At 40.4% G+C, this 25,483-nt stretch overlaps 1 protein-coding gene across 7 annotated transcripts in view; it reads left to right on the plus strand.

The window, feature by feature from the left end:
- The window catches only part of GTF2I (general transcription factor IIi), a 109,349-nt gene that overhangs the window by 9,678 nt on the left and 74,188 nt on the right, over positions 1–25,483 (plus strand). For all 7 annotated transcript variants that reach the window (XM_047089085.1, XM_047089088.1, XM_047089086.1 and 4 more), the window contains exons 2-4: positions 17,262–17,365; positions 20,830–20,968; positions 24,377–24,511. In XM_047089085.1, coding sequence (XP_046945041.1) covers positions 17,267–17,365; positions 20,830–20,968; positions 24,377–24,511 — 373 coding nt within the window. In that variant the 5' untranslated portion in view covers positions 17,262–17,266. The remainder of the gene's footprint in view (positions 1–17,261; positions 17,366–20,829; positions 20,969–24,376; positions 24,512–25,483) is intronic.

The following is a 25,483-nucleotide window of genomic DNA, read 5'->3' on the forward strand; positions in this document are numbered from 1 at the left end:
TACTTTAATAAAATTAAATTTTTAAATGGTTAATTTACTGAACGCTTGTGTGAAACACTGTCAAGTACTTAACTTACGTTCTGATAAGTGTGTAAGGTAGGTACACCTATTCTTGTCATTTTCAAGACTAGTAAGTGTGGGGTTAAAGAATCCCAAGGTCAGTCATTCTCTAGTAGATAGAACTTGAATTCAGAACTTGGGTGTCATTCCAGAATTGGCGTTCATAAATACCGTGCTCTGTTGCCTAACATCTGTGAGCAGTATACTAAAAAAAGATGGGCTTTTTAGATCATAGTTACTTGATTTTCATTTCCTCTTCCCATTTATACAAAGTTAGAAAAAGAACAAGTGATCCAGCTTTTCCAGTACTAAATGATTTTTAAGCTTGTAGTAAGGTCAAAGGGATACATTGTTTGTGTATTGGCAGAGTAAGCTGCTGCTTTTTAAAGGACTATCAGTTTCAAAGGATAACTTCTACATTTGCAAACAATTTCTCTCAAACTGTAGTACCAAGAAAAGTTACAGATCTTCCTGAAGAGCTGGTAAGATTTTTTGTTTTTCAAGACCCTTGCTTTGGCTACCCTGAGGCTGAGGACTGAACGTGGGATCCCTCACTTGGGCAGACCTTCTTTCCCCAGTTTCGTTTTATTATTTTGCCATTCTTCCTTTTACCTGGCTTTTTAAAATGTTTTTAGAGAGAGAGAGAGAGAGAGAGAATGAGTGGAGAAGAGGGGTAGAGGGAGAGAGAAAGAATCTTAAGTAGGCTCCACTCGCAGCACGGAGCCCAAAAGGGACTCGATTCCGTGACCACATGATCATGAGTCCAGCACTTAATGGGCTGATCCACCCGGGCACCCCTTACCTGGGTTTTTTAAAAAAATAAAAGGTAGCTATTTTTGTTAGGTATCTCAACATGTTTTTGAAACATGGTGGAAAAGGGTGTCAAGTTTTAAGTATATGTATAACACAGTTACAGATCATTTCAAATCCTAACCTTTCAGGGGCACCTGGGTGGCTCAGTAAGTTAAGCGTCAAACTCCGTGATCTCAGCTCAGGTCTTGATCTCAGGGTCGTGGGCTCCATGCACTTACATTTTAAAATGTAAGCAGAGCCAACTATACAAACTTAAAAGCCTTGACTTAAAAATCAAATCTGAACAAAGGTTTGTCTTAGGGATTTCTAATTTTATTTCGAAGCCCTTGCCATCACATAGAATTTCTAACATTTATGGAAGTTAAGTGAACTAAAATGGGTCTTTGGCTCTGTTTCTTTTGTCTGCTGAAGTATATATGTTAAGTATATATGTTAACGATATAAATTATGATTTTACATTCCGTTATTAAATAATTTGTAAAATGGAACCTTTGAATGAAGCGCTAACCTAATTTTCTTCTCTTTGGAAAATACCTATTAAGCCTGTGGAGATAAGCTCTTAGAAATGTGAATTAAAATATTTCTCCGTGGTAATAGGCAAGGAATAAGGAAATTCTGGGAGTTGCAGGTCCTAGTGTAGAGTCTGATGAACTGATCTTACCCAGAATGTTATGTCCAATTCTGGGGCATGGCCTGGACAAATGGGAATATTTTGAGGATGGTGTGGTAAAGGTAAAAAGATGTTAGGACTAAAGCACAGGACAGACTGGGGATGCTCATTCTGAGATGAGAGTGTTGGAGGAGCACAGTGCATTGAAAGGGCCTTTTTGTAGAATAAGACTCTTCCAGGAGGAAGATGCCACAGGGACAGATTTTGATTTATTAGGAGGACTAATATTAAACCGGTCCGGTAATTGCAAATTGCAAATTTAAAAGTAGCAAGCTCCGGGCGCCTGGCTGGCTCAGTCAGTGAAGCATGTAACTCTTCATTTCAGGGTTGTAAATCAAGCCCCATGTTGGGTGTGGAAATTACTTAAAATCTTTAAAAAAATATTAAAAGTAACAAGCTCTCTGGGATGTTTCAAAATTTGAGGGGCAGTAAGAGAGTTGGGCAAGAATACCAGTCACTAGTAACATTTTTTAAGTGTTTGCTATTCTAAGCGCTACCTGAATCAGGGCACTTGTCAGAGCAATCAATCCTGTGTCCCAAGGTAGGCAGGCTTTATTAGGACTCCCATTTGAAAGTTGAGGAAAATGAGGTTGTGGGGATGCTAACTAATCCAAAACAATCCATAGTGAGGGACAGGTTTTTTGATTTTTTTTTTCAACATTTTTTATTTTATTTTTGGGACAGAGAGAGACAGAGCATGAACGGGGGAGGGGCAGAGAGAGAGGGAGACACAGAATCAGAAACAGGTTCCAGGCTCTGAGCCGTCAGCCCAGAGCCTGATGCGGGGCTCGAACTCACGGACCGCGAGATCGTGACCTGGCTGAAGTCGGACGCTTAACCGACTGCGCCACCCAGGCGCCCCTTGATTTTTGTTTTTTAAAGATTTTTAAGTAATCTCTACATCCAGCATGGGCGTTTGAACTCACAACCCCCATATCAAGAGTTGTATGCTCTACCAGCTGACCCAGCCAGGCACCACAAGGGATAATGTTTTTGTTTTGTTTTTTTTTTTTTTTAAAGTTTATTTATCCATTGAGAGAGAGCACGCACAGGCATGAGCAGGAGAACGGTAGAGAGAGAGAATCCCAAGCAGGCTCCGCAGTGCAGAGCCCTACGCGGGGCTCCATCCCACTAACAACAGCAAGATCATGACCTGAGCCCAGTCAAGAGTCAGATGCTTAACCGACTGAGCCACCCAGGCGCCCCCTAAGGGATTGTTTTAGTATAAACTTAAGTAGTTGGATTCAGAGCCCACGCTTAACCACCACGGTATACTAATTTCCAGTTCTGATAATAACGTTTATAAAGTATAGGTAATGAGGGACTCCTGGGTGGCGCAGTCGGTTAAGCGTCCCAACTTCGGCTCAGGTCATGATCTTACAAGCTCATGAGCTGGAGCCCCCCATTGGGTTCTGTGCTGACAGCTCAGAGCCTGGAGCCTGCTTCCGATTCTGTGTCTCTTTCTCTGTCTCTGCTCCTCTCCTGCTCACGCTCATGCGCGCGCGCGCGCTCTCTCTCTCTCTCTAAAAAAAAAAAAAAAAAAAAAAAATAGGGAAGATATTAGTGATAAACTAGTCATTTTACTTAACTGTTAGTAAAGAAGATAGCTACAAGGTTGAAAATCACGTACGCATACCTGGGGTCACATTATCGATTACATATTCTGACATGCATTCTATCCAGTGATCTACTATTTGATAGCATGCAGTGGGACTAAGTTCTAGTATTGGGAGAAAACAGCAGCCAGGAGCCCAGTGTTCATTGTTGAATTCAGCACGTGTGAAGAGTGCTCACTATGCAGGATACCACTGTGCTGGTGCTGGGGTGCGAGGCTCCCCCCACCTACCCATTGACAGAAGTACGGTCAGTGGCAAATACCGTCCAAACTAAAAGACCCCGGGTTTACCAGTTGATGTGCAGTCTGTAGAGAAATTTGATAACCTTTGAAGTGAAGTGTGTGTATGTGCTTTCACTTCTGGGCTCCCCTCTTTCAAATGTAAACAGAGAGAAAAACAGCCCATTTCCAGTTTTATTGAAGCTAATAAAGACAAATTGTAATCAATAAGTTACTATTTAACATCCTTTGCCTTTCTCCCAGTTCTAACATTCTACTTACCTTTGATAGCAAAAACAGCAAGACTTTAACACCCATGAAATAAGGCAAAAGTAGAGAAATTTTAATTAGCTTCTTCCTTGGCACATAGGTACTTAGTGCTTTAAAAATTATTTTGGAACGCTTGTAAACTTACAAAATAGTTACAGGAGCAGCAAACAGAAATTTCCCACACACCTGTTACCCAGAAACCTCATTCAGGTTTTGCCAGATGTTACTTTGTAGCAAAAGGGTCTAATCCAGGATCACATTTTCACCCAGGTGTCTTGTCCCTCTAGTACACCTCACTTTAGAACAGTTTCTCAGTCTTTGAATTCCGTACTCTTGAACTTTTTGAAGGTTACAGGGTAGTCATTTTACAGAATGTCCCTCAATTTGAGTTTGTCCATGCATTTAGGCGGGAGTATCACAGTTCTAGTACATTCTGTTGGTTGGCACATGATGTCTGTTCCCTGACTAGTTGTTAACTTTGATCACTTGGTGTGTGCCAGGCTTGGCTTTGTTAGTAAGTATTTTGTGTGGAAATAATTTGGGATAATGAAACTCTCTCTTTAGAATTGAGGATAAACTTTTTCTCTAGAGGCTGGGAATTTTTATTTTGTCCAAGTCTTTGAAAACTAAATGTTTTTCTGGAATTTAAATACTGTGAATAGTGGCATTTGGGGAACGTTAAAAGTTAGATTAAATTTTATAGTAGATGGTGTGGTTTGAAAGAACATGGAGAATTAAGAAGTCAGATCTTGATTAGATTCTACTTAACAATTCTGTAATCTTGAACAGTTTACCTTGTTTTTCCAAGGTATAAGCTGTTCTTAGATTTTATTTTATGTTTTTAGGGGTCTCTAAATGTTTTTTTTAACGTTTATTTATTATTGAGAGACAGAGAGAGACAGAGCATGAGCATGGGAAGGGCAGAGAGAGAGGGAGACACAAAATCCAAAGCAGGCTCCAGGCTCCAGCTCTCACCACAGAGCCCAACAAGGGACTCGAACTCGCAAACTGTGAGATCCTCACCCAAGCCAAAGTCGGATGCTCAACCGACTGAGCCACCCAGGCGCCCCTGTTCTTAGATTTTAAAAAGAAGTTCTGCTTGGGGTGCCTGGGTGGCTCAGTCAGTTAAGCGTCTGACTTTGGCCCAGGTCATGATCTTGGGGTTCATGGGTTCAAGCCCCACCCACCTCCGGCTCTGTGCTGACAGCTGAGTCTGGAGCCTGCTTTGGATTCTGTGTCTCCCTCTCTCGGCCCCTTCCCCACTCATGATCTGTCTCTGTCTCTCAAAAATAAGTAAAAACGTATAAAAATTTTTTAAATACAAATAAAGTTCTTTGTAAAATATGTCAGGCAAATGCCCCCCTTGTCATAAACACGTCAAGTTAATTCCTTTGGTATCCTTCAGAAGACACATGAATAGGGTCAGTGAGTTACCTTAAACACGTTTTCTGTAGAAGCTACCGAGTAGATGTAATTAGAACGAGTGGTAGCGTGTTGAGAAAAATTTGAGACACAAATTCTGTGTCTGCAGTCCAAACTGATTGTAGTCAATGCATACTGACATTTTAGGGATGAATGTTTCTTCTCCTGAAAAACAGATTTTTTAGCTGTTAGTAATTATAAGTAGAACGTGAAGGTATTAAGTATCATCAATTGCAAAGGTAGAAAGACTTAGGCAGCCTAGAAGATTGTCAGAATACAGTATTATATGATAACCCAAGTTAATCTTCATGCAACTAAATCTTGTTAAGGATAAAGATGACTGATCAAACTATTAGATCCTTTCCATTTATTTTAGGGACCATGTTTGGCAAAATGTGCAACATCCCAGATGATGAATTTTAACTTTTAGTTCTCATCATTTTGAAGAAACTTATAAATAACTATACTTAAAGATTTGGTTTTTAAGTAATTTCTATACCCAATGTAGGACTCAAACACACAACCTTGAGTAAAGAGTCACGTGCTCCACTAGCTGAACCAGTCAGGCATCCCAACAGTTCATTTATTTTATTTATTTATTTTAGAGAGAGAAAGAGAGAGAGAGAGAGAGAGAGGCAGGAGAGAGAATGAATCTCAAGCAGGCTTCATGTTCAGTGCAGAGCCTTATGCAGGGCTCCATCCCATGACCCTGGGATCATGACCTGAGCTGAAATTAAGAGTAGGTCACTCAACCGAGTGAGCCACCCAGGAGCCCTAACAATTTATGTTTTTAAAAGTCTGAGATCCCATTTTACTTTTTCCTTAGAATTAAATGATACTTGAAGTTATTTTATACTTCTCACTGAAGACGTTTTTGTTAGTTTATATATTTTAGACTATGATGGTGCTTTTGTCAAATTTTGTCAAAACTTGACTTTAAGGTTTCTAAATAAAATGAGTTGGTAAATTTGCATTTTACCTCATATGCAAATAATAACCTGTGTGACTAGATCTCAGAGAATGGACACAACTGGAACTGATACCAAAAAACCAAGGAAGAGATCATCTTAAATACTGGTCCAGAAAAAGACCGTTCATGATAATGGAAAGTCACACGGCATTTTTTTAACATATCATACTCGTCTTGTGTGTAGTGCACCCAGCAAGGGGCTTGAACTCACGAACCTAAGGTTAAGAGTGATGTGCTGTACCAGCTGAGCCAGCCAGGCACCCCCCACACTGTATTGAAGGGTCGAAGTCAATAATTGAAGAAGTTTGAATGAAAGATTCAGCTATTTGAAAAGATTCAAGATTTTACTCTTGGTCAAAGTATTCCTTGTTTTGTTGTGTTTTGTTTTGTTACTTAAGCCTGATAAACAATTACAGAGTTCAGTACCATTATCTGTCCTGAATTGTCTGAATTCTGAATTCTGTCTTCCATGGACAGTATCCTAGTGGTAGATATTTTAGCCACTTTTGAAATTTTTCTGTTTTAATTGATCCAGATCTGGCTGGGTTTTTTGTACAAAGCATTGAGTTAGAAAAGTTCCTGATTTTTGCAGTCTTGAAGTTTATTTCACCATACTTAAGTAAATACACAGGTTAGATCTTAATTGCTTAAAAATAGCTGAGATAACCCTAGCAGTCTGCGGAAAAATTTGAAAATAAATAAAGTTTTTGAGAATAGAATAAAATAAAGGGCTTGGTACTTCTATCAGTTTGAATCCATTTCCTCCTGGTTGAGAGTAGCTCCTGGGTCTTAGATTTTTTAACTAAGATTTGACCGAGTCAATTCTGAGGGCTGTTGGTAGTTGTTAGAGGAGATACGTTTCCTGATCGTGCCTGTGAGCATTTTGTGACACAAATTACGTGTTCATCTAGACACTAGGTTTATAATTCGTTTTTTTGCTTTGACTCAAATCCTTTATTTTCTTCATAGAACGTGACTGATGTTGATATATATAAAGTATTCCTCAGTGTCCACCGTCATCTTTGTTTTATGGACAAAAAGGCTACTTTCCTTTTGCTTCAGTTTGTTTACAGTGGGTGGCAGTTAATTTACTGCCTCATAAAGATTGCCTAGTATTACAGTTTTAATCCCTGTGTAATTATTTACTTTGGGTTCCTTTTTATTTAACCTGCTTTTCTTTGATTATTATTGTGCATGAAAGAGGTAATTTGGAATTTGGAGACCCAGATTCCAGTCGCTTGTTATAAAATTAACTTTCCTTATGACCTTAGCAAGACAGCTAATCTTTCTGGGCTGGGCCTCTCATTTATAACATAATGGAGCAGGGAGGTTGCACCAAAATATGTTGATTTTTTTTTTTTTCCTTGACCTAAGATTATGTGTTATAAGATTGAAATGGAAAGATAACTTGTTGAAATTAACAAAGTAACAAAAAAGAAATAGGGCATGAATGTAATTAAAAAAAAGATAGGATCAGTGTAATCTAGTACCTTCCCCATTTACCAGTGGGATCCGGAGCTTAGATTTGAATCAGAAATACTGAACATTCAGTAATATATTTTTTTTTAATTTTTGTTAACGTTTATTTATTTTTGAGACAGAGAGAGACAGACCATGAACAGCGGAGGGGCAGAGAGAGAGGGAGACACAGAATCTGAAGCAGGCTCCAGGCTCTGAGCCATCAGCCCAGAGCCCGACGCGGGGCTCGAACTCACGGACCGTGAGATCGTGACCTGAGCTGAAGTCGGACACTTAACCGACTGAGCCACCCAGGCGCCCCAGTAATATTTTAGAGATCACCATAATAAATATTAAGGACCTCAGGGTTTGTTGTTGTTGTTGTTAGAGTGATAATGGCATGTGTGAGAATCTTCACGATTTGACTCACTATAAAATATTTTTTGTTATTTTGCTGTTTAGCATTAACAGCAAGGATCAATAAACTAAAAGCAGAAGTATGGCCAAATGAAAATTTATATGGAATTAGTTACTGGCTTATTTTGAGGTAGAGCAGATCAGAACAGTAAGACCACAAATAAACCTAATCCCTGAAATGGATCTCCAACAAGAAACAGAAGAAGATTGTAAAGAATGACTGGAGTCTGTTTTCAGAGAGGGAAAATAGGCATCACATCTTAAACAATAGCTGACCAGGATAAAAGACCTATGAAACAGCAACAGGCCAATTAAGTTCGTCTTTGAAACTCATAAAGGAGAATTAAAGTCAAATCAGGGAAACAAAAATAAAGTCAGACAACACTCAGAGTGGACGAATTAAGGATATTGAAAAAATGGGAAAGAAGATACAGCAGAGTGAGGTGGCTGCAGGCAAGCACTGTTCTGCCTTTTTATTTATTATTTCCTTTAGTAGGCTCCACACCCAACGTGGGGCTTGAACCCACAGCCCTGAGATGAAGAGCTCAAGAGTTGCATGCTCTGCAGACTGAGCCAGCCAGGACCCCCAACTGCCTGACTATTCCATGTGGGTCTGGCTAGACTGCCAGCCCCCGTGTGCCCCAGATAATCTTGTTCTGCCCAGCCACTGTAATTAGGCTGGGCTGGGGACACAAACCCCCAGAATTTCGTGCACAACGTAGTAGATACAATAGTCTGCTGCCTCTGAGATCACGGTACCAGATGTGTGGTAAGCTTAAAGATACATGTGGCCTTCATCTCTGCCTTAGGGAAGAAACCCATCTGCTCAAGGACACTATTGGAGTAGAGCGAACTCCAGTGATGTCTTGTGTTCCTGGATCTAGCTGCATGTGGAGCTGGTGCAACCTTTAGGCTGAATAATTAACTAAAACAGTAAAAATTCCCTTCTTGGGGTGGTTTGAAATAGGAATTTGTTCTAGCAAATTCATAAAGTTATTCTTCAGAATAAAGAATATCATAAGCTGTGGTTCCCAAAGTTGGTGGAACTAATAAGAATGTTCTAAAATTGTGTAACAGGGGCTTCTGGGTGGCTCAGTCAGTTAAATGTCTGAGTCTTGGTTTCAGCTCAGGTCATGATCTCATGGTTCGTGAGTTTGAGCCCCGCTTCAGGCCCTGCGCTGGCAGGGTGGAGGCTGCTTGGGATTCTCTCTTCCTCTCTCTCTGCCCCTCCCCACTTGTGCTCTCTCTCTCTCTCCCCCTCTAAAAATAAACATTAAAATAATTTTTAAGAGATTATAAAACAAAACTGGTAAAAATAACACAGTTGATAAGATGGAAACTTGGAAGGGCTAATACAGAAAGGCTGCTAGGAAAAAGAAAGTGGGAACTTAGATAATAGAAATGAAAAATCACTTTTGTCCTGAGGGTGTCTACCAGTTTTACCTCCTTGTGGGATGAGAGGCTCAGAAATTGAAGCCCAGAGCCTGCACAGAGCATGGGGGTCAAATAGACCTTTTTTCCCCCTAGTAAGACTCCAGATTGGATGAGGGTGATTAAGCTAGTCTGCATCCCTATTTGTGGTCTGTGTTAACATCTGGGTGGCCCAAGGAACCTGAAGCCTTGAACTTGGATTATGGCGATCCAAGCAGGTAGTGTTCCTAGATACCTGGAGGGACCTGTCTTAATCCGAGGCTGGTGGGGAGAGGCAAGGGAGAGGGAGAGAGAATCTTTTTTTTTTTTTTTTAATTGTATTTATTTATTTTGGAGGCCGGGGAGAGAAAACAGGGAGAGAGCGAATCCCAAGCAGTCTCCGTGCTGTCAGTGCCGCGCCAGAGGCAAGGCTTGATCTCACGAACCGTGAGACTGTGACCTGAGCTGAAGTCAAGAGTGGCACGCTTCACCGACTGAGCCACCCAGGTGCCTCCAGAGAGAGAATCTTAAGCAGACTCCACGCTCAGCTCAAAACATGATGTGGGACTCAGTCTCATGACTGTGAGATTATAACCTGAGCCAAAATCAAGAGTCTGATGCTTGACCAACTGAGCCACTCAGGTGCCTCTAGGGTCCACATTTAAAATAAATGTTTTTAACAATTAAAAAATATATTTTTTGGGGCGCCTGGGTGGTGCAGTCGGTTAAGCGTCCGACTTCAGCCAGGTCACGATCTCACGGTCCGTGAGTTTGAGTCCCGCGTCAGGCTCTGGGCTGATGGCTCAGAGCCTGGAGCCTGTTTCCGATTCTGTGTCTCCCTCTCTCTCTGCCCCTCCCCCATTCACGCTCTGTCTCTCTCTGTCCCAAAAAATAAAATAAACGTTGAAAAAAAAATTTTTTTTTTAAATATATTTTTTAATGTTTGTTTATCTTTGAGGGAGAGAGACAAAGTGTGACTGGGGGGGGGGGGCAGAGAGAGAGAGGGAGACACAGAATCCGAAGCAGGCTCCAGGCTCCGAGCTGTCAGCACAGAGCCCGACGTGGGGCTTGAACTCATGAAACGCAAGATTGTGACCTGAGCCAAAGTCAGATGCTTAACCAACTAAGCCACCCAGGAGCCCCATTAAAATAATTTTTTAAAGAAATGTTTTCTTCTTTTTTTTTCTCTTTCTCCTCCTTATGTTCATTTGTTTTGACAGAGGAAGCACAAGTGGGGGAGGAGCAGACAGAGAGGGAGAGAGAGAATCCCAAGCAGGTCCTGTGCCGTCTGCTTGGAGCCTGATGCAGGGCTCTAACTCACGAACCACGAGATTATGATCTGAGCTGAAATCAAGAGTTAGATGCTTAATCAACTGAGCCACCCAGCCCCCCCCCCCCCCCCCCCGGGGAGTAAAAAAAAAAAATTTTTTTTTTTTAACATTTATTTATCTTTGAGAGAAAGAGAGGGAGTGTGCAAGCAGGGGAGGGGCAAAGAGAGACACACACAAAATCCAAAGCAGGCTCCAGGTTCTGACCTTTCAGCACAGAGTCCGACACAGAGCGGGGCTCGAACTCACAAACCGTGAGATCATGACCTGAACCAAAGTCAGACACTTAACTGGCTGAGCCACTTAGGCGCCCCCAAAACAACTTTTTAATGTAAAGTGACCACATAGTAGAAGATAATCAGGCATACATGGGAACAAGTACCATGAATATGAGCAAGAACCATAAGCAATAGAAATACAGCTAAGATTTTTTTGAATTATCAGAGACCATAAAACAACCACCTCTGTTATGTTTGAGAGACAGCACGAGCAGGGGATAGGGACAGAGGAAGAGAGAGAGAGAGAGAGAGAGAATCCCAGGGAGGCTCTGTGTCCACTGCACAGCTCAACATGGGGCTCAATCCCATGACCCTGGGATCCTGACCTGAGCCAGAATGAAAAGTTGGATGCTCAACCAATTGAACCACCAGGCATCCCTTACCTCTCTTATATTTAAAGACGTATGTCAGGCTTGAAAGTCTCTAGGGAGTAGGAGACTAAAATGTTGCATAACAACAAATAGGAATCTTAGAAATGAAAATTGTGAACAAAATAAAAAGAAAGAATTGGTGAAGCAGAAAGTGAGTCTGAGGAAAGAGTTTACAAAAGAGAGGAAAAATGAGAAAAATGCAGAAGAGGGTATGAGTCTTAGTTATCAGCACCCATTCCATCTGAGTCTCACAGGATGGCAGACAGAGAACGGGACAGAGTCAGTATCTGAAGAGGTAACAGCTGAGAATTTACCACAAGGAATCCTCATTCGAGAAGCCCAGTGAATGACGTACTGAATAGAAAGAAGGGCGAAGCCCAGTGAATGACGTACTGAATAGAAAGAAGGGCGCATCTAGATGCATCGAAGAAAGAACATCCTAAAAACAGCAGGCATACAGATGGGGATTATCTTCACAGGATGGAGGCCAGACTATAATGAAATAACCTCAGTGTGCTGAAAGTAAGAAGTTCTCAACCTAGATTTCTATTCTAGTGAAAATATCTTAGAAGAATAAAGGACTTTTAGCACACAAAAGTTTGCCATAAGAAAGAAATTTTAAAGGATTAACTTCAGGCAGAAGGAAAGTCTTGAGGTGCAAAGAGAATAAACAAAGACTCTTAAATGTGTGGTTAAATAAAGATGAAAGATTGAAGCAAAAATGATGCTGCATTTGGAAGTACAGAATTAAACACATAAAAGAGCCGAAAAAACATAAAAACACACAAAAAAATATTCATTCGTATAATAATAATCAGAATTGAAAGCCTGGATTGGGAATGAAAATTACCGATAGTTTTGGTAGAACATGTGACTCAACTTTAGGATCGTGAGTTCAAGCCCCACTTTGGGCATGGAGCCTGCTTTAAAAAAAAATTATTGGGGCGCCTGGGTGGCGCAGTCGGTTAAGCGTCCGACTTCAGCCAGGTCACGATCTCGCGCTCCGTGAGTTCGAGCCCCGCGTCAGGCTCTGGGCTGATGGCTCGGAGCCTGGAGCCTGTTTCCGATTCTGTGTCTCCCTCTCTCTCTGACCCTCCCCCGTTCATGCTCTGTCTCTCTCTGTCCCAAAAATAAATAAACGTTGAAAAAAAATTTAAAAAAAAAAAAAAAGAAAAAAAAAAGAAAAAAAATTATTGACAGTTTATGCAAACATGAAACCATCAGACATCAGTTTAGTAATGGACCTAGGATCTGAGTCACCTAAGAAGAAATATAAATAATAAAACTATGAAAAGTGTTTCTTTAATAAGCAAGGAAGTTCGACTACTTTGGTAGTAATAAGGTATTCATAGTGATTAGGTCATAGCTGTGCATCCAAAGTGTTGGTGAGGCTGGTGAATTTAGCATAATTTATTGTTATTATTCTTTTAAATAACGTGCTTTTTAAAAATAATCTCTACATCCAACATGGGTTTTAAACTTATGACCCCAAGATCGAGAGTCACATGCTATAGTGACTGAGCCAGCCAGGCACCCTGAATTTCGTATATTTTAAACATTTCTGGAAACAGTGTAAAAATTTTGGTGTGATATATCAAGAGCTATAAAGATGTTCGTACAATTTATCTCTTTCAGTATGAAGAATTTTAAAATATGGAAATAAGGCAAAAGACATATCTATTTAAAAAAATTTTTTTAAATGTTTGTTTTTGAGAGAGAGAGAGAGAGAGAGAGAGCGCGCGCCAATGGGGGAGGGACAGAGAGAGGGAGACTCAGAATCTGAAGCAGGCTGCCGGCTCTGTGCCCCAACTCGGGGCTTGAACTCACGAGCCGTGAGATCATGACCTGAGCTGAAGTCAGACGCTTATATGACTGAGCTCCACCCAGGTGCCCCAACAAAAGATATATTTATGAAGATGCTTAGAGAAATTGTTATGATTCCATTTTGATGGGCTGTTACATAGCTGGGATGAAGAATTTATGCTATAAGAATATGTAATGTGGCAAGTAGATGATGCTGGCTGATCATGGAGGCAAGGTCATTGCCCTGATAGGGGGTTAGCCTCCTTGGAATTTTAGTAATTTATCCTGAGGGTCTATGTCCCTGCTGTCTCATGGGCATTTTAATCATAACGTATCATAAAACTGTATTTCTGTGTTCCTCCTCTCAGGACACCTACCAGAGATATTACAGGTACCACCATGGTGGCTCAAAGGGTCATGAGAATTACTTCTCACAAATAAGCTTAAATGAATTTATGCAACATGGTGTAATCTCTGTAGCAGTATGGTTTTTGTGATGATGGAAATGTTCTGTGATCTGCAATATAGTAGCCACTAGCTACATGTGGACACCGAGCTCTTGAAAGGTAGCTAGTACAACTGAGGAACAGAATTTTAGTTTTTCATGAAAATAGTTACATGTGGCTACTGGCTACCATATTGGATAGTACGGATAGTACATCTCTAAGTATTGGACACCCACTGGGTTGTTCCTTGACTGTTGGTCTTCTGCCTTGGATGACCGCCTTATAAAGAGATCACCTTTTTTCTGTCTACCACCCCTGCTTTACTAAGACTGCATCAGAGATACACAGTGGGGAGTGAACACAGGTTACAAATCCAGAAACCAGAAGTCATTTTCTTGTCTAACGTGGGTTCACCCTATGAATTGTCTTAGGTCAATTCTTCTTCCTTGCCTGTATATAAAAGACTCAAAGGGATCCATTCTGTTTTTGTATTTACTGTCTTATGGAGTACATGATTATTTTGTTCATTTTCCTTTTTGTTCCAGAGAATATCACTAATGAAATTCAGAGATACAAATATGCCTATTTGCATTCCTTGAGCACAGAGCTAACTGCCCTATTTTAGTTGCTTTCAATGGTGCTTTTTTTTATTGTTCATTTCTAGTGACACACACACACACACACACACACACACACACCCTTTTTAAAATAAAGCAAGAAGAAAGACTACATGGGTTCTGCTCAAGTATTTTATGGGAACACCGTCTCCTGTGAAGTTCTTTTTTCTAGGTTCTGTGAATACTTCTGTTTTGCTTTTGTCCTCTCTTTCTCCCTTACAGTGACTGTCACGTCTCCTGTCCCATAAGCTTGTGTCAGCAGCCTGGCCTGGTGTGTGTCCCTTGTATCTGTTGTTAATGCCACTATGTGATGGCAGTTCCTTTCTGGGAAAGAGGAGAGAAAGGCAGCAGTTGCCCAGGGAGGGTGCCAGGGAGTGTTCCTTGAGTGGTCTTGACTCAGCTAATCAGGGAAACGACCTCTTGGGGCGGACAGAGAACAATTCAGAGAATTTCTGTTGTAATGCGGATATACACACATTTCTTGAGAACAGAAAGCCCCAAACAAAATTCATCCTTCCCCATCAAGCTTGACGGGACTGGTCACCTCCAAGGTTCTTCCCGTTGAACATTGCTGTGATGCCTCCTGAGTTCTGGTAATGAAATAGGACCTCTCGTCGCCTGTGGCACCCCCACAGGGCTGTCGGCGTGGCCTCTGTCTCCTATTTCTTAACACTCATTGAACACGAATGACCTCATGACAGATTTCCAGCAATTTAGGGTGAATAGTGGAAATAGCAGTAGGCAGAAACTTTTGTCCTAGTGTTGTGTTCTGGCACTGATAGTGGCTATATGACCTTGACACATCACTGTATTCGTAAAATGAGAACATACCTCCTCTTTCCCTTGCTGGAGAATTGAATGAAAAGTGAGATTATGAAGAAATACTATGAGAAATAATGACGGTATATCCTAGGTGAATGTTCTGATTATGGCAAATGGTATGGCTTTGTTGTCCATTTTTACTGAACCACACTTTATTTATTTATTTATTATTTATTTATTAAAAACATTTTTTTTGTAATGTTTTTATTTATTTTTGAGAGACAGACACAGAGCACAAGTCAGGGAGGGGCAGAGAGAGAGGGAGACACAGAATCCGAAGCAGGCTCCGGGCTCCGAACCGTCAGCACAGAGCCCAACCCAGGGCTTTTGAACCCACCCACCTCGAGATCATGACCTGAGCTGAAGTCGGACGCCCAACCGACTGAGCTCCAGGCGCCCCATTGACTGAACCACATTTTAATATAAATTTACTTTAACTTAGTTATCCGAGGGGCACCTGGGTGACTCAGTCAGTTAAGCATCGACTTCGGCTCAGGTGCTGATATCATGGTTCACGAGTTCAAACCCCACATGGGGCTCTCTGCTGTCAGCACAGAGCCCGCTTCGGATCCTCTGTCCCCCTCTGTCTCTGCCCCTCTCCTGCTTGCACTGTCTCTCTCTCAAAAATAAACATTAACCAAAATTAAAAAAAAAAAACTTATTTGTCTAAGAGGTAAGAATGGGACCAAAGCTGTTAGGGAAAATGATTTCTAACCATTCTCTTGCTTAATGCTGCTTTTCCTGACTCCATCTCCATTCAAGATAGAGATCTTGTTTTGGAAAACAGAATTGCTTCTATTTGTTCACAGATCCAGGGATAAGTAGTCATTATTTTTGTTACTGTCTTTCATTGTCAAGTTTTAATTCCTAAGTATCTGTGCTCTGTTACTTTTGTGTGGGCCCCAGCCTGAGTAGAGGAGGGCCAGAGTGAGAGAATCCCAAGCAGGCTCCACGCTCTGACTGGGGGCTCGAACCCATGAACTGCAAGGTCATGACCTAAGCCAAAATCAAGAGTCGGACACTTAACTGACTGAGCCACCCAGGCACTCCAATTTTAACCATTTTTAAAAGTACTTCCCTGACATTATATGCATTCATTATTGTTCCGCAATCATCACCAGTATCTAGTTCCAGAGCTTTTCATCATCCCAAACTAAAACTATGCTCACTAACAATAAATCCCCACCACTCAGTCTTCCTAGTCCCTGGCAACCACCGTTCTACTTCCCGTCTCTACAAATTAGACGAATTCGAGGTCTCTCATGTGAGTAGAATCACAATAGTTGTCTTTTTGCGTCTGGCTTATCTCACATAGAAGAACATTTTCAGGGTTCACTTACGTCGTAGCATGTTTCAGACCTTCTTTCCTCTTTAAGGCTGAGTTCTATTCCGTCGTATAGACGTATCACATCTGTGCATCCGTTCAGCTGACCGTGGACATTTGGGTCATTTCCGCCTGTGTAGCTGTGGTGCGTGATGCTTCTGCGAACATGGGTGTAGACCCAGCTGAGTGCCTGCTTTCAGTTCTTCTGCGTATATACCCACAAGTGGAATTACCGTGTCACGATAATTCTGTTTAATTTTTCCAGGAACTGCCAAATTGTATTCCACCGTGGAACATCATTTGACATTCCTAACGGCAGTGCACAAGGGTTCCGCTTTCTCCACATCTTCGCCAACATTTACTATTTGGTGTTTATGTGTTGTATTTTTACAGTGTTTCAGATTCCACTGAGGCTCCTTGCTGATACCCGAGTATCAGAAAGTGTTTTCCAAAGAGACCGATAGGCTTATTATAAAGGAATCTTAGATATCGTTTGTCCTGCAAACTATTTCCTCAGTAAGAAAGAAGAAATTCTCTTCCACAGCGGCAGTCTGCTGTACCCACTCAGCGTGGGCCTGGGACGAAGGCCGCTTTGCATCCACGTCCTGTGTTAAACTGTCGTAAACTGTCACTGGATTGTGGAGTTTACAGTCTCCTCTCACTCTCACTTGGGAGAGATTTTAACTGGTTGTGGGTGACATCTGAATTTATTTTGGGGGGTTATGCTGACATAGTATGGAAATTAGTGGGACAGTTAGGGGATGGATTTTCTATCTTAGAGGGTAGGAGTTTTTGACAAATCAAATACTCAGTCTCTGAGCCTTATGTTTTCTCTCAGGCAAGAAAACTGTAAATGAGGCCATCTGTGGGGGACCCTCACCAGCTCTGAACGTATGTTTAGAAGAACATTGTGAATTTCTGCCGCTCACTTTCTTACTGCTTTCCTAGGGATCATGGCCCAAGTAGCAATGTCTACCCTGCCCGTCGAAGATGAGGAGTCCTCGGAGAGCAGGATGGTGGTGACGTTCCTTATGTCTGCTCTTGAGTCCATGGTGAGATGGCCTTACCGTCCTATAAAATTTTTATAGTTGGATAGGATTGAGCCGGTGGGTGAGACTGATTTGTTTTTGTAAACATATAGTATGTTTTCTGGTATAATAAGAAGAGGTTTTTTGCTTAAATAATAATTATGGATTTAAGCCTTTCAAATCATTTTGTTACCATGTTTCAGAATATTCTTAACTTCGGTCAATATTTTATGTTTTACATTCAATTGCAGTTGTTTACCTACCAATATCTTAGGCAGTATCTTGTTTTGCAAGCATTAGCTTTGAATTTATGTGTAATATTTGGAGCCACTCAGAGTGAGTTTGTATATTCTAGGGTGGTACTGGTGTTTTACTGTATCTGTATAAAGAACACTGGCAGGATATGGAGGCCCTGAGAGCCTGCTCTCTGTTTCTGTTCATATGTGCTGTGACCCACAGTGGACCTTACTCTACCGCCTTTTACTGCGTATGTAGTGTGTTAGCTCTTTATTTTTAAGAAACCTGTGTCGTATACTTAATTATAGCAAACTATTAAGTGTTCTTGTTTTGCTGTATTTTTGTATTACTATGATGGTAGTAATACAACTTAATCATGTTTTTACAGGACTATAGCTAGAAACATACTATTTCAGCTTGCAGGTTTCTATGCATCAGACTTAGGTATTTTCTGATGTTGAAATTAAATATAGTATACTCTAACTAGGAGGAGGCTATGTATTTTCCATCCTAGTTATTGACTAGTATTAGATAGCATTTAATCTCACAGGTGTTAGTATAAAATAATTTGCGGGTTGGTTACCCTCCCCGCCTTAAGGCATTTTTTTCCTTCTTTGTACTATTTGAGAATTTTGAAAAATAATTTCCTTAAAGACAGAAAGTTTAGTATCTGTTCAGTGGCTGTATACTGTTACTTTCTGAACGTAACTTATTTCTACCTTGTGTTCCTAAAACCAGCCAACATTTGTAGCTATAATGTTATTTTATTTACTTAAAAAAAAATTTTTTTTTTAACGTTTATTTTTGAGAGAGAGGTAGACAGACAGAGTGTGAGCCTTGGAGGGGCAGAGAGAGAGGGAGACAGAATGTGAAGCAGGCTCCAGGCTCTGAGCTGTCAGCACAGAGCCTGATGTGGGGCTCGAATCCACAAACCATGAGACCATGACCTGAGCCGAAGTTGGACGCTTAATCAACTGAGCCACCCAGGTGCCGCTGTTTTATTTCTTTTTTAAATGTTGATTTATTTTTGAGAGAGAGAGACAGAATGAGGGGCAAAGAGAGAGGAGAGAAAGAATCCCAAGTAGGCTCCACACTGTCAGCACAGAGCCCGATGCAGAGCTCAAACCCACGAACCCTCAGATCGTGACCTGAGCCAAAATTGAGTCAGACGCTTAACTGACTGAGCCGCCCAGGTGCCCCTGTGGCTGTAATGTTAAATGATAGGTTAGAGATTAAATTCTACTCTGTTTATTAAAATAATTTTCTTTAATACTATACTATACGTAGAATAACATGGTCATATAGGGCCCATTCTCTTCCTTTAAACTGTCTTTATAATTTTCTTAGGCAAAGTCACTTCATTATTCTCAGCCTTTATTTCCTCCTCACATTCCTGGTTGTAAATTATGAAGTATAATTATAGGTGTATAGGTCAGTTTCATCTTTCCTTTGGCTCATAGATTTCTTTGATCTAATCTTTGGGCTGTACATGCATCTTGCTTTGCCATTTCATAAATACTGCCTTTGGTGACAGGAATGTCCAACTAAGTGTGGATAGTGGAGTAGGCAAGCACCCTGTCCATACCTAAGTAAGTAAATAACACTTCCTTTTGGGTGAGCAGCCACAGTATATCTCATGTAAATATAACGTAACGAAATTATAGGATGGCGTTATTCTTCATGCTCAGAACAATTGTTGACTCATCTCTAGGTCAGAAGTTCTGCACTGTGACTTTATTATATTTCAAAAGATATCTGATCATCTCAGTAGTTTTAAAATTATACATGATAATGTTGTAGAGCAGTATTATGCAAATCATTTTTATTTAAGAAATTAGAGAATGGTCCTTGTGTAAATAAAAACCAAATAGAGGAAAGCTGTGGTTTGCAACAAATGATACTGAGAACATAGAGTATTTGGTCCAAACAAAACAAATCAACAACAAAAACCAAAAGAAAACCCAAAAAACTTCAAGTGTTTATTATGTACCAAGTTGAAATTCTAGATGAGTAAAAAAAATAATATATCAGCGCAAGTTTTAAAAACCAGAAGAAAAAATATATAATTGTATATTTAATTTCATAAACAGCTTTTCTGTGCCTAAAATAAGTGAGGTACTTTTGTGCATCAGTAGGGAAACAGACTACTAACATAGTAGAAGAATAAGCAGAGTATATGTTAATTTATAGAAAAATATCTAAGGTACAATACTCTTTAAGTTTGATACTAGCTAATTAGTGGATTATTGATTATACTAAGATACCCTTTTAAAATGTTTCTTGAAATGTTACACTGTATCATTTTTGAGATTTTTGTGAGTTCACTCTTGTAGAAGCTCAGATGGGAGCGTAAACTGATAGAACCTTCTTGGCAGTCTGCAGTAGGTTTTGAGAACCTTAAAAGTATTTGCTTTCAGAGTCGAAAGTTTTTTGACTCTTGTTTCTATTTTGTCCCCAGATTATTTCAGTGTTATTTTAAGGAACGATACTTAGAATCGCCAATATTTCCAATAATATTAGTACTAAATGAATTATTGTACATCCATAAAATGGAATGTTACAGAAGTTTTTAAGATTTTTAAGAACTTTTAATTTCATAGGAATATACTTAGGAGAAGCCCTACTTAGTGAAAATATACTCGCCCAACACGATTCCCATTGTGTATATTCATACAGAGATACTTCTGGAGGTGGGATTATGTGGTAGATGTTGTGATGTGGCTTCAACTTCCCTTTAGGACTGATGGCACTAATTCCCCCAGCTGCTGTGAGCATTCGAGGCTCCCCTGCCCGAGGTCTCCCCTCTCTTTGCGGGGGAGCATCCCAGCTCTGGAGCTCCCCTGATGCAGCTGCACCAGTGATCAGCTCTCCCTGTGCCTGTGCCGGGTTCGGTGCCCCTCACGTCTCATGGGTGTTGCTATTGAGAGTACCCACCAGTAAGCCCGTGTGCAAATCTGAGTCTGTTTCATGGGGATTTGGCCTGTAACAGATTGCAAGGGATTTCTGCCTTGTTTTCTTAAAAATTCTGCTTTCTCCTGTTTAAAATTGGGGTTCAAAACTATGTAGAAAGAGAGCTACTTGTAAAAAATGGTGACTCTCTTCTTTATGTGATTATCTAAGCCAGAAACTAGGAACTTCATCTAATTCCAGATTCTGTAGTAAGAGTTGAAGTGAGATGTTTTATTCATCCAGCAGAAATAGTACTTTTAAACACCTGTATGTAACATAAGGTTTGCTTATTTGTATTTCAGTGTAAAGAATTGGCCAAGTCCAAGGCAGAAGTGGCCTGTATCGCAGTGTATGAAACAGATGTGTTTGTCGTTGGAACCGAGAGAGGACGTGCTTTTGTCAACACCAGAAAGGATTTTCAGAAAGATTTTGTAAAATATTGTAAGTATTATATTTTTATTATACCTAAGTATTTATGGATAACAAATGTCTTCTTTTCTAAAGCAGAATGACATTTATACTAAAAGGATGTTCTAAAATGTCTACAGAGACATGCTCCAAATGAATCACAGGCATGGTAATCTATAAGGGTAAATTTTACTGAAGAGTGTAAGGAAAATGGTGAATGTGTACTGTTCTGTGTTCCTTTCTCGGCATTACTTTGGATTAGTGGCACAAAGAGAGAACGTAGAGAAATTTTGTATTGATTTAAGGTTCTTATTTAAATAACATTTATTTTCTTGATAGATATTTGGTGTGTTCAAAACAAGTCTTTCAGTGTGCATTAAATTTGTGTAAGCACAATGCAAAGTTAGGTCTCTGATTCTCTTAGTGGAACCAACTGGTCAGGGTCCTCAATGAGTTTTGGGATCCTCCAGTTGGGAGTTCATCCAGTTGGTGAGAACTTACTAGATACTGGCACAAATGCAGTAGAGAAATGTGCTGTAAGATGTTAATACCTATGGCCTTTCACAGACCCACAGTTTCTGTATCTGTGTTGTGTTTTTGTTTTTGTTTTTTAAATTCTTTTTAATGTTTATTTATTTTTGAGACAGAGAGAGACAGAGCATGAATGGGGGAGGGTCAGAGAGAGAGGGAGACACAGAATCTGAAACAGGCTCCAGGCTCTGAGCTGTCAGCACAGAGCCCGACACTGGGCTCGAACTCATGGACCGCGAGATCATGACCTGAGCTGAAGTCGGACGTTTAACCGACTGAGCCACCCAGGCGCCCCTGTTTTTGATTTTTTTAATATATTTTTTTTAACATTTATTTATTTTTGAGAGAAAAGAGACAGAGCGTGAGTGGGAGAAGGACAGAGAGAGAGGGAGACACAAAACTGGAAACAGGCTTCAGGCTCTGAGCTGCCAGCAGAGCCCGACGCGGGGCTTGAACTCACGAGCGGTGAAATCATGCCCTGAGCTGAAGCCGTACACTTAACTGACTGAGCCACCAGGCGCCCCTTCTGTATCTGTGTTTAACCTAACGCTGTCCACAGGTTTTATGTTGACTCAATGATACAGCTTCTACTTCAACATGGAAAGAGAACAAAATGGTGGGGATGTCGGTTTATAGGCATTTAATATACGTATATATCTTTTTTTTTTTTTTTAAACGTTTATTCATTTTTGAGAGACAGAGACAGGCTGTGAGCAGGGGAGGGGCAGAGAGGGAGGGTGACACAGAATCCGAAGCAGGCTCCAGGCTCTGAGCTGTCAGCGCAGAGCCTGATGCGGGGCTCAAACTCAACTGGGAGACCATGACCTGAACTGAAGTCGGCTGCCTAACCGACTGAGCCACCCAGGTGCCCCTCCTAAGTATGTATCTTTAAGTGCCAAACTTAAATTTCCATTATCTAGTTAGATCCAATTCATGATAAATTGAGTGGATCATGGGTGAATAAAATTAGTTTTCTTAATTTATTAATTTCAGTTGTCAATTGTATTTTTAGTCCTTTTAAAAAAAATATCTTCTCTCCACTGCATGCCTCCCTCCACCCCCACTATAATCTTTATAAGCTTTATGGCAGTATAATTCATTAAAATTTTTTTTTCATTATTTCTGATCATTTTGAGAATTTTAAGGCTTCGATTATGTTTGTGTGTTTAAGTTTATAGTAATAATGTTTTGATTATGTGTGTATCAGCTGCCATCTGTCCCATGAATACTATAATCCCCCTGGCAGCTGTGTTTATATTCCCGTTCCCTACACTGCCTTGCTTATGTGGTTCTCCAGTGGTTAGAGCTAAGCATTAGGGGGACTTGTCCTCAGTTGCAAACTGTAGTCCCTGCCTATTAGTATTCATACTTTCTTTTTGTTACCAATAATTCAGTGCTCCAGAGAATAATCTTCAGATGTAATTCTTAAGTGCATAATATTTGTTTGTAGAATCTATTTTGCAGATAAGGATCAATAGTGGTCTTCTGTAACCTAATCAGTAGGTTTATGAGTCAGTTTTAGAAATTCTTGGGGGAGACTTGTCTTTCCCAGGGGCTGGAAAAGCACCATCCAGGAGAAATAATATGATGCGAATCATTCCTAGAATTTGAAGTTTTTTAGTTACGACATTCATAAGAAAGAGAAACAAGGGAAATTTATTTAGTGGTTATAGTTTAACCCAGTCTATTTAAAACATTATCATTCAACATGTGATCAACCTAAAAATTATGACTGGGATATTTTGCGTACTCTTTTTTTGTACTAAGTTTTCAAAATCTAGTATGTATTGCAAACTTACAGCACATCTTAGTTTGGACTGGTACATTTCAGGTGTTAGGTAGCCACACACAGGTGGTAGACTTTTCCAACCTGGACTGTGTTTTGTGGTGGTGATAATCTCATGTTCAAGTTTGTAGCTGATAAATTACTCTAAAGACGTGTCTTTTTAATTTTCTTTTATTAAATTTTTTTTTAATGTTTATTTATTTTTGAGACCGAGAGAGACAGAACGTGAATAGGGGAGGGGCAGAGAGAGAGGGAGACACAGAATCCGAAACAGGCTCCAGGCTCCGAGCTGTCAGCACAGAGCCCGATGCGGGGCTCAAAGTCACGGACCGTGGGATCATGACCTGAGCCGAAGTCGGACGCTTAACCGACTGAGCCACCCAGGCGCCCCAAGACGTGTCTTTTTTAAAACTACTAGTAGTTAATTTTTACTTTACAGAATTTTTAGTTATAGCAACACTTATTTCAGAGATGATGATCATTTCTTACTATTTTTATTCAAGCCATTTATGTCTTATGCTTTTATTTTTAAAGCTTAAAAAATTACTTATCTGTCAAATAAGCCCTGTGCCCAGCATGGGGTTCAAACTCACCAGCCCAAAAGATCCAAGAGTCGCACACTCCACTGACTAAGCTAGCCAAGCTTAATTATTTTTAAATTCCCCTCATCCCTTTTTTTCTGTCTTTTTATAACAAATCATAAATATTAGAATATAGAAAAAACATACCTGAAACCAACATTGCACTGTATGTTAACTAACTAGAATTTAAAAATTTGAAAAAAATAAAATAAAGCGAGAAACAAAGAATATAGGAAAAAAATACTCTTTTAAAAAAAAATTTAAGTTTATTTATTTTTGAGAGAGGGAGAGAGGAGAGAGAGAGAGAGAGCGTGAGCGAGCGAGTGTGTGAGCGAGCCAGGATGCCAAGCACGCTCCATGCTGTGTGTGCGGAGCTCGAGGGCTCAATCTCCTGAATCGTGGGATCATGACCTGAGCCAAAACCAAAAGTCCAACATTCAGCTGACTGAGCCACCCAGGTACCCCTAGGAAAAAATACTCTTACTGAAAGCCAGGTATTAAGGTAGTGGAGATGAGCCTTTTATGTCATTAATTGCTTTACAGGTGTTGAAGAAGAGGAAAAGGCTGCAGAGATGCATAAGATGAAATCTACAACCCCAGCAAATCGGATGAGTGTAGACGCTGTAGAGATTGAAACGCTCAGGAAAACAGTTGAGGACTATTTCTGCTTTTGCTATGGTAAGGTTCTACACTTGCATTTTCTAAAAGAGACGTTATGTAAAGGGTAGATGGTGTAACTGGTTTAACACTCGTCCAGCACACCTTGACAAACTGCCCAGACCTCTTGGGGTAACATCAGGAATGATCTCACTTTCTAGTTCTGGTTCAAACTAGAACCCAGAAATAAGCAAATGCACCTATTAGAGCTGTAGGGTAGGGTTTTTTGTTTTCTTTTTCTTCTTTTCAAGAGCAGTTTTAGGTTTATAGGAAAATGAAGAGGAAGGTAGATTTACTGTGTAGCCCCTGGCTCAGTACATGCATAGCTGCCCCCCCACCCGCATTTTCAGCACCCCCTACCAGAGAACCTACATTAACACCTCATAATCACCCAGAGACCTGTTTGTTTTTGACTTATGTGCTGATCTCACCGATCCCCCTTTTTTTGTTAACCTAATCACACGGCAAACAAAGCTCTTAAGAAAAACAGTCAGAGGGAGAGGATACCAGTTACACTGTGAGGCCGTAGGTAAAATTCATCTCTGGGGAATGGGGTTTCTAGCATCTCTGGGCTTACTGCCTGATGTCCGCACACAAAAGTGCTAGAACACACTTCGTTGTGAATGGCGATCGTATTTATGTAATAAGTTTTTGATGAGAATATTGGCAAAACATCGCCGGATATTTTATAACAGTTGGATTTGTCAGGCTTCCATGTTCTGGTGCTGAATTGGATTTGAAAAGATCATGTTGTAACAGCACAAGGCCATTGTAAAGAAAGACAATAGTGGAAGAAATGAGCTATTGTTCTTTTCATTTTGTGTAGGTTTTATATAAATATTTTATATACTTTTTATGTTGCTCTTGTGGATATGTTTCAAGCTTAGAAGTTCTAACATGGGAATAGGGCCCTCTTGATATTTTGAAGTCGCTTTGAAGTCAGATATTACAAAACAGTATGAATGCCATTTGTGAAGCCATGATAAACTAATG

This window comes from Lynx rufus, unplaced genomic scaffold (genome assembly GCF_022079265.1).
Source record: "Lynx rufus isolate CCGP_SWC_20201006 ecotype Redwood Valley unplaced genomic scaffold, mLynRuf1.p SCAF_27, whole genome shotgun sequence".
NCBI lineage: Eukaryota > Metazoa > Chordata > Mammalia > Carnivora > Felidae > Lynx > Lynx rufus.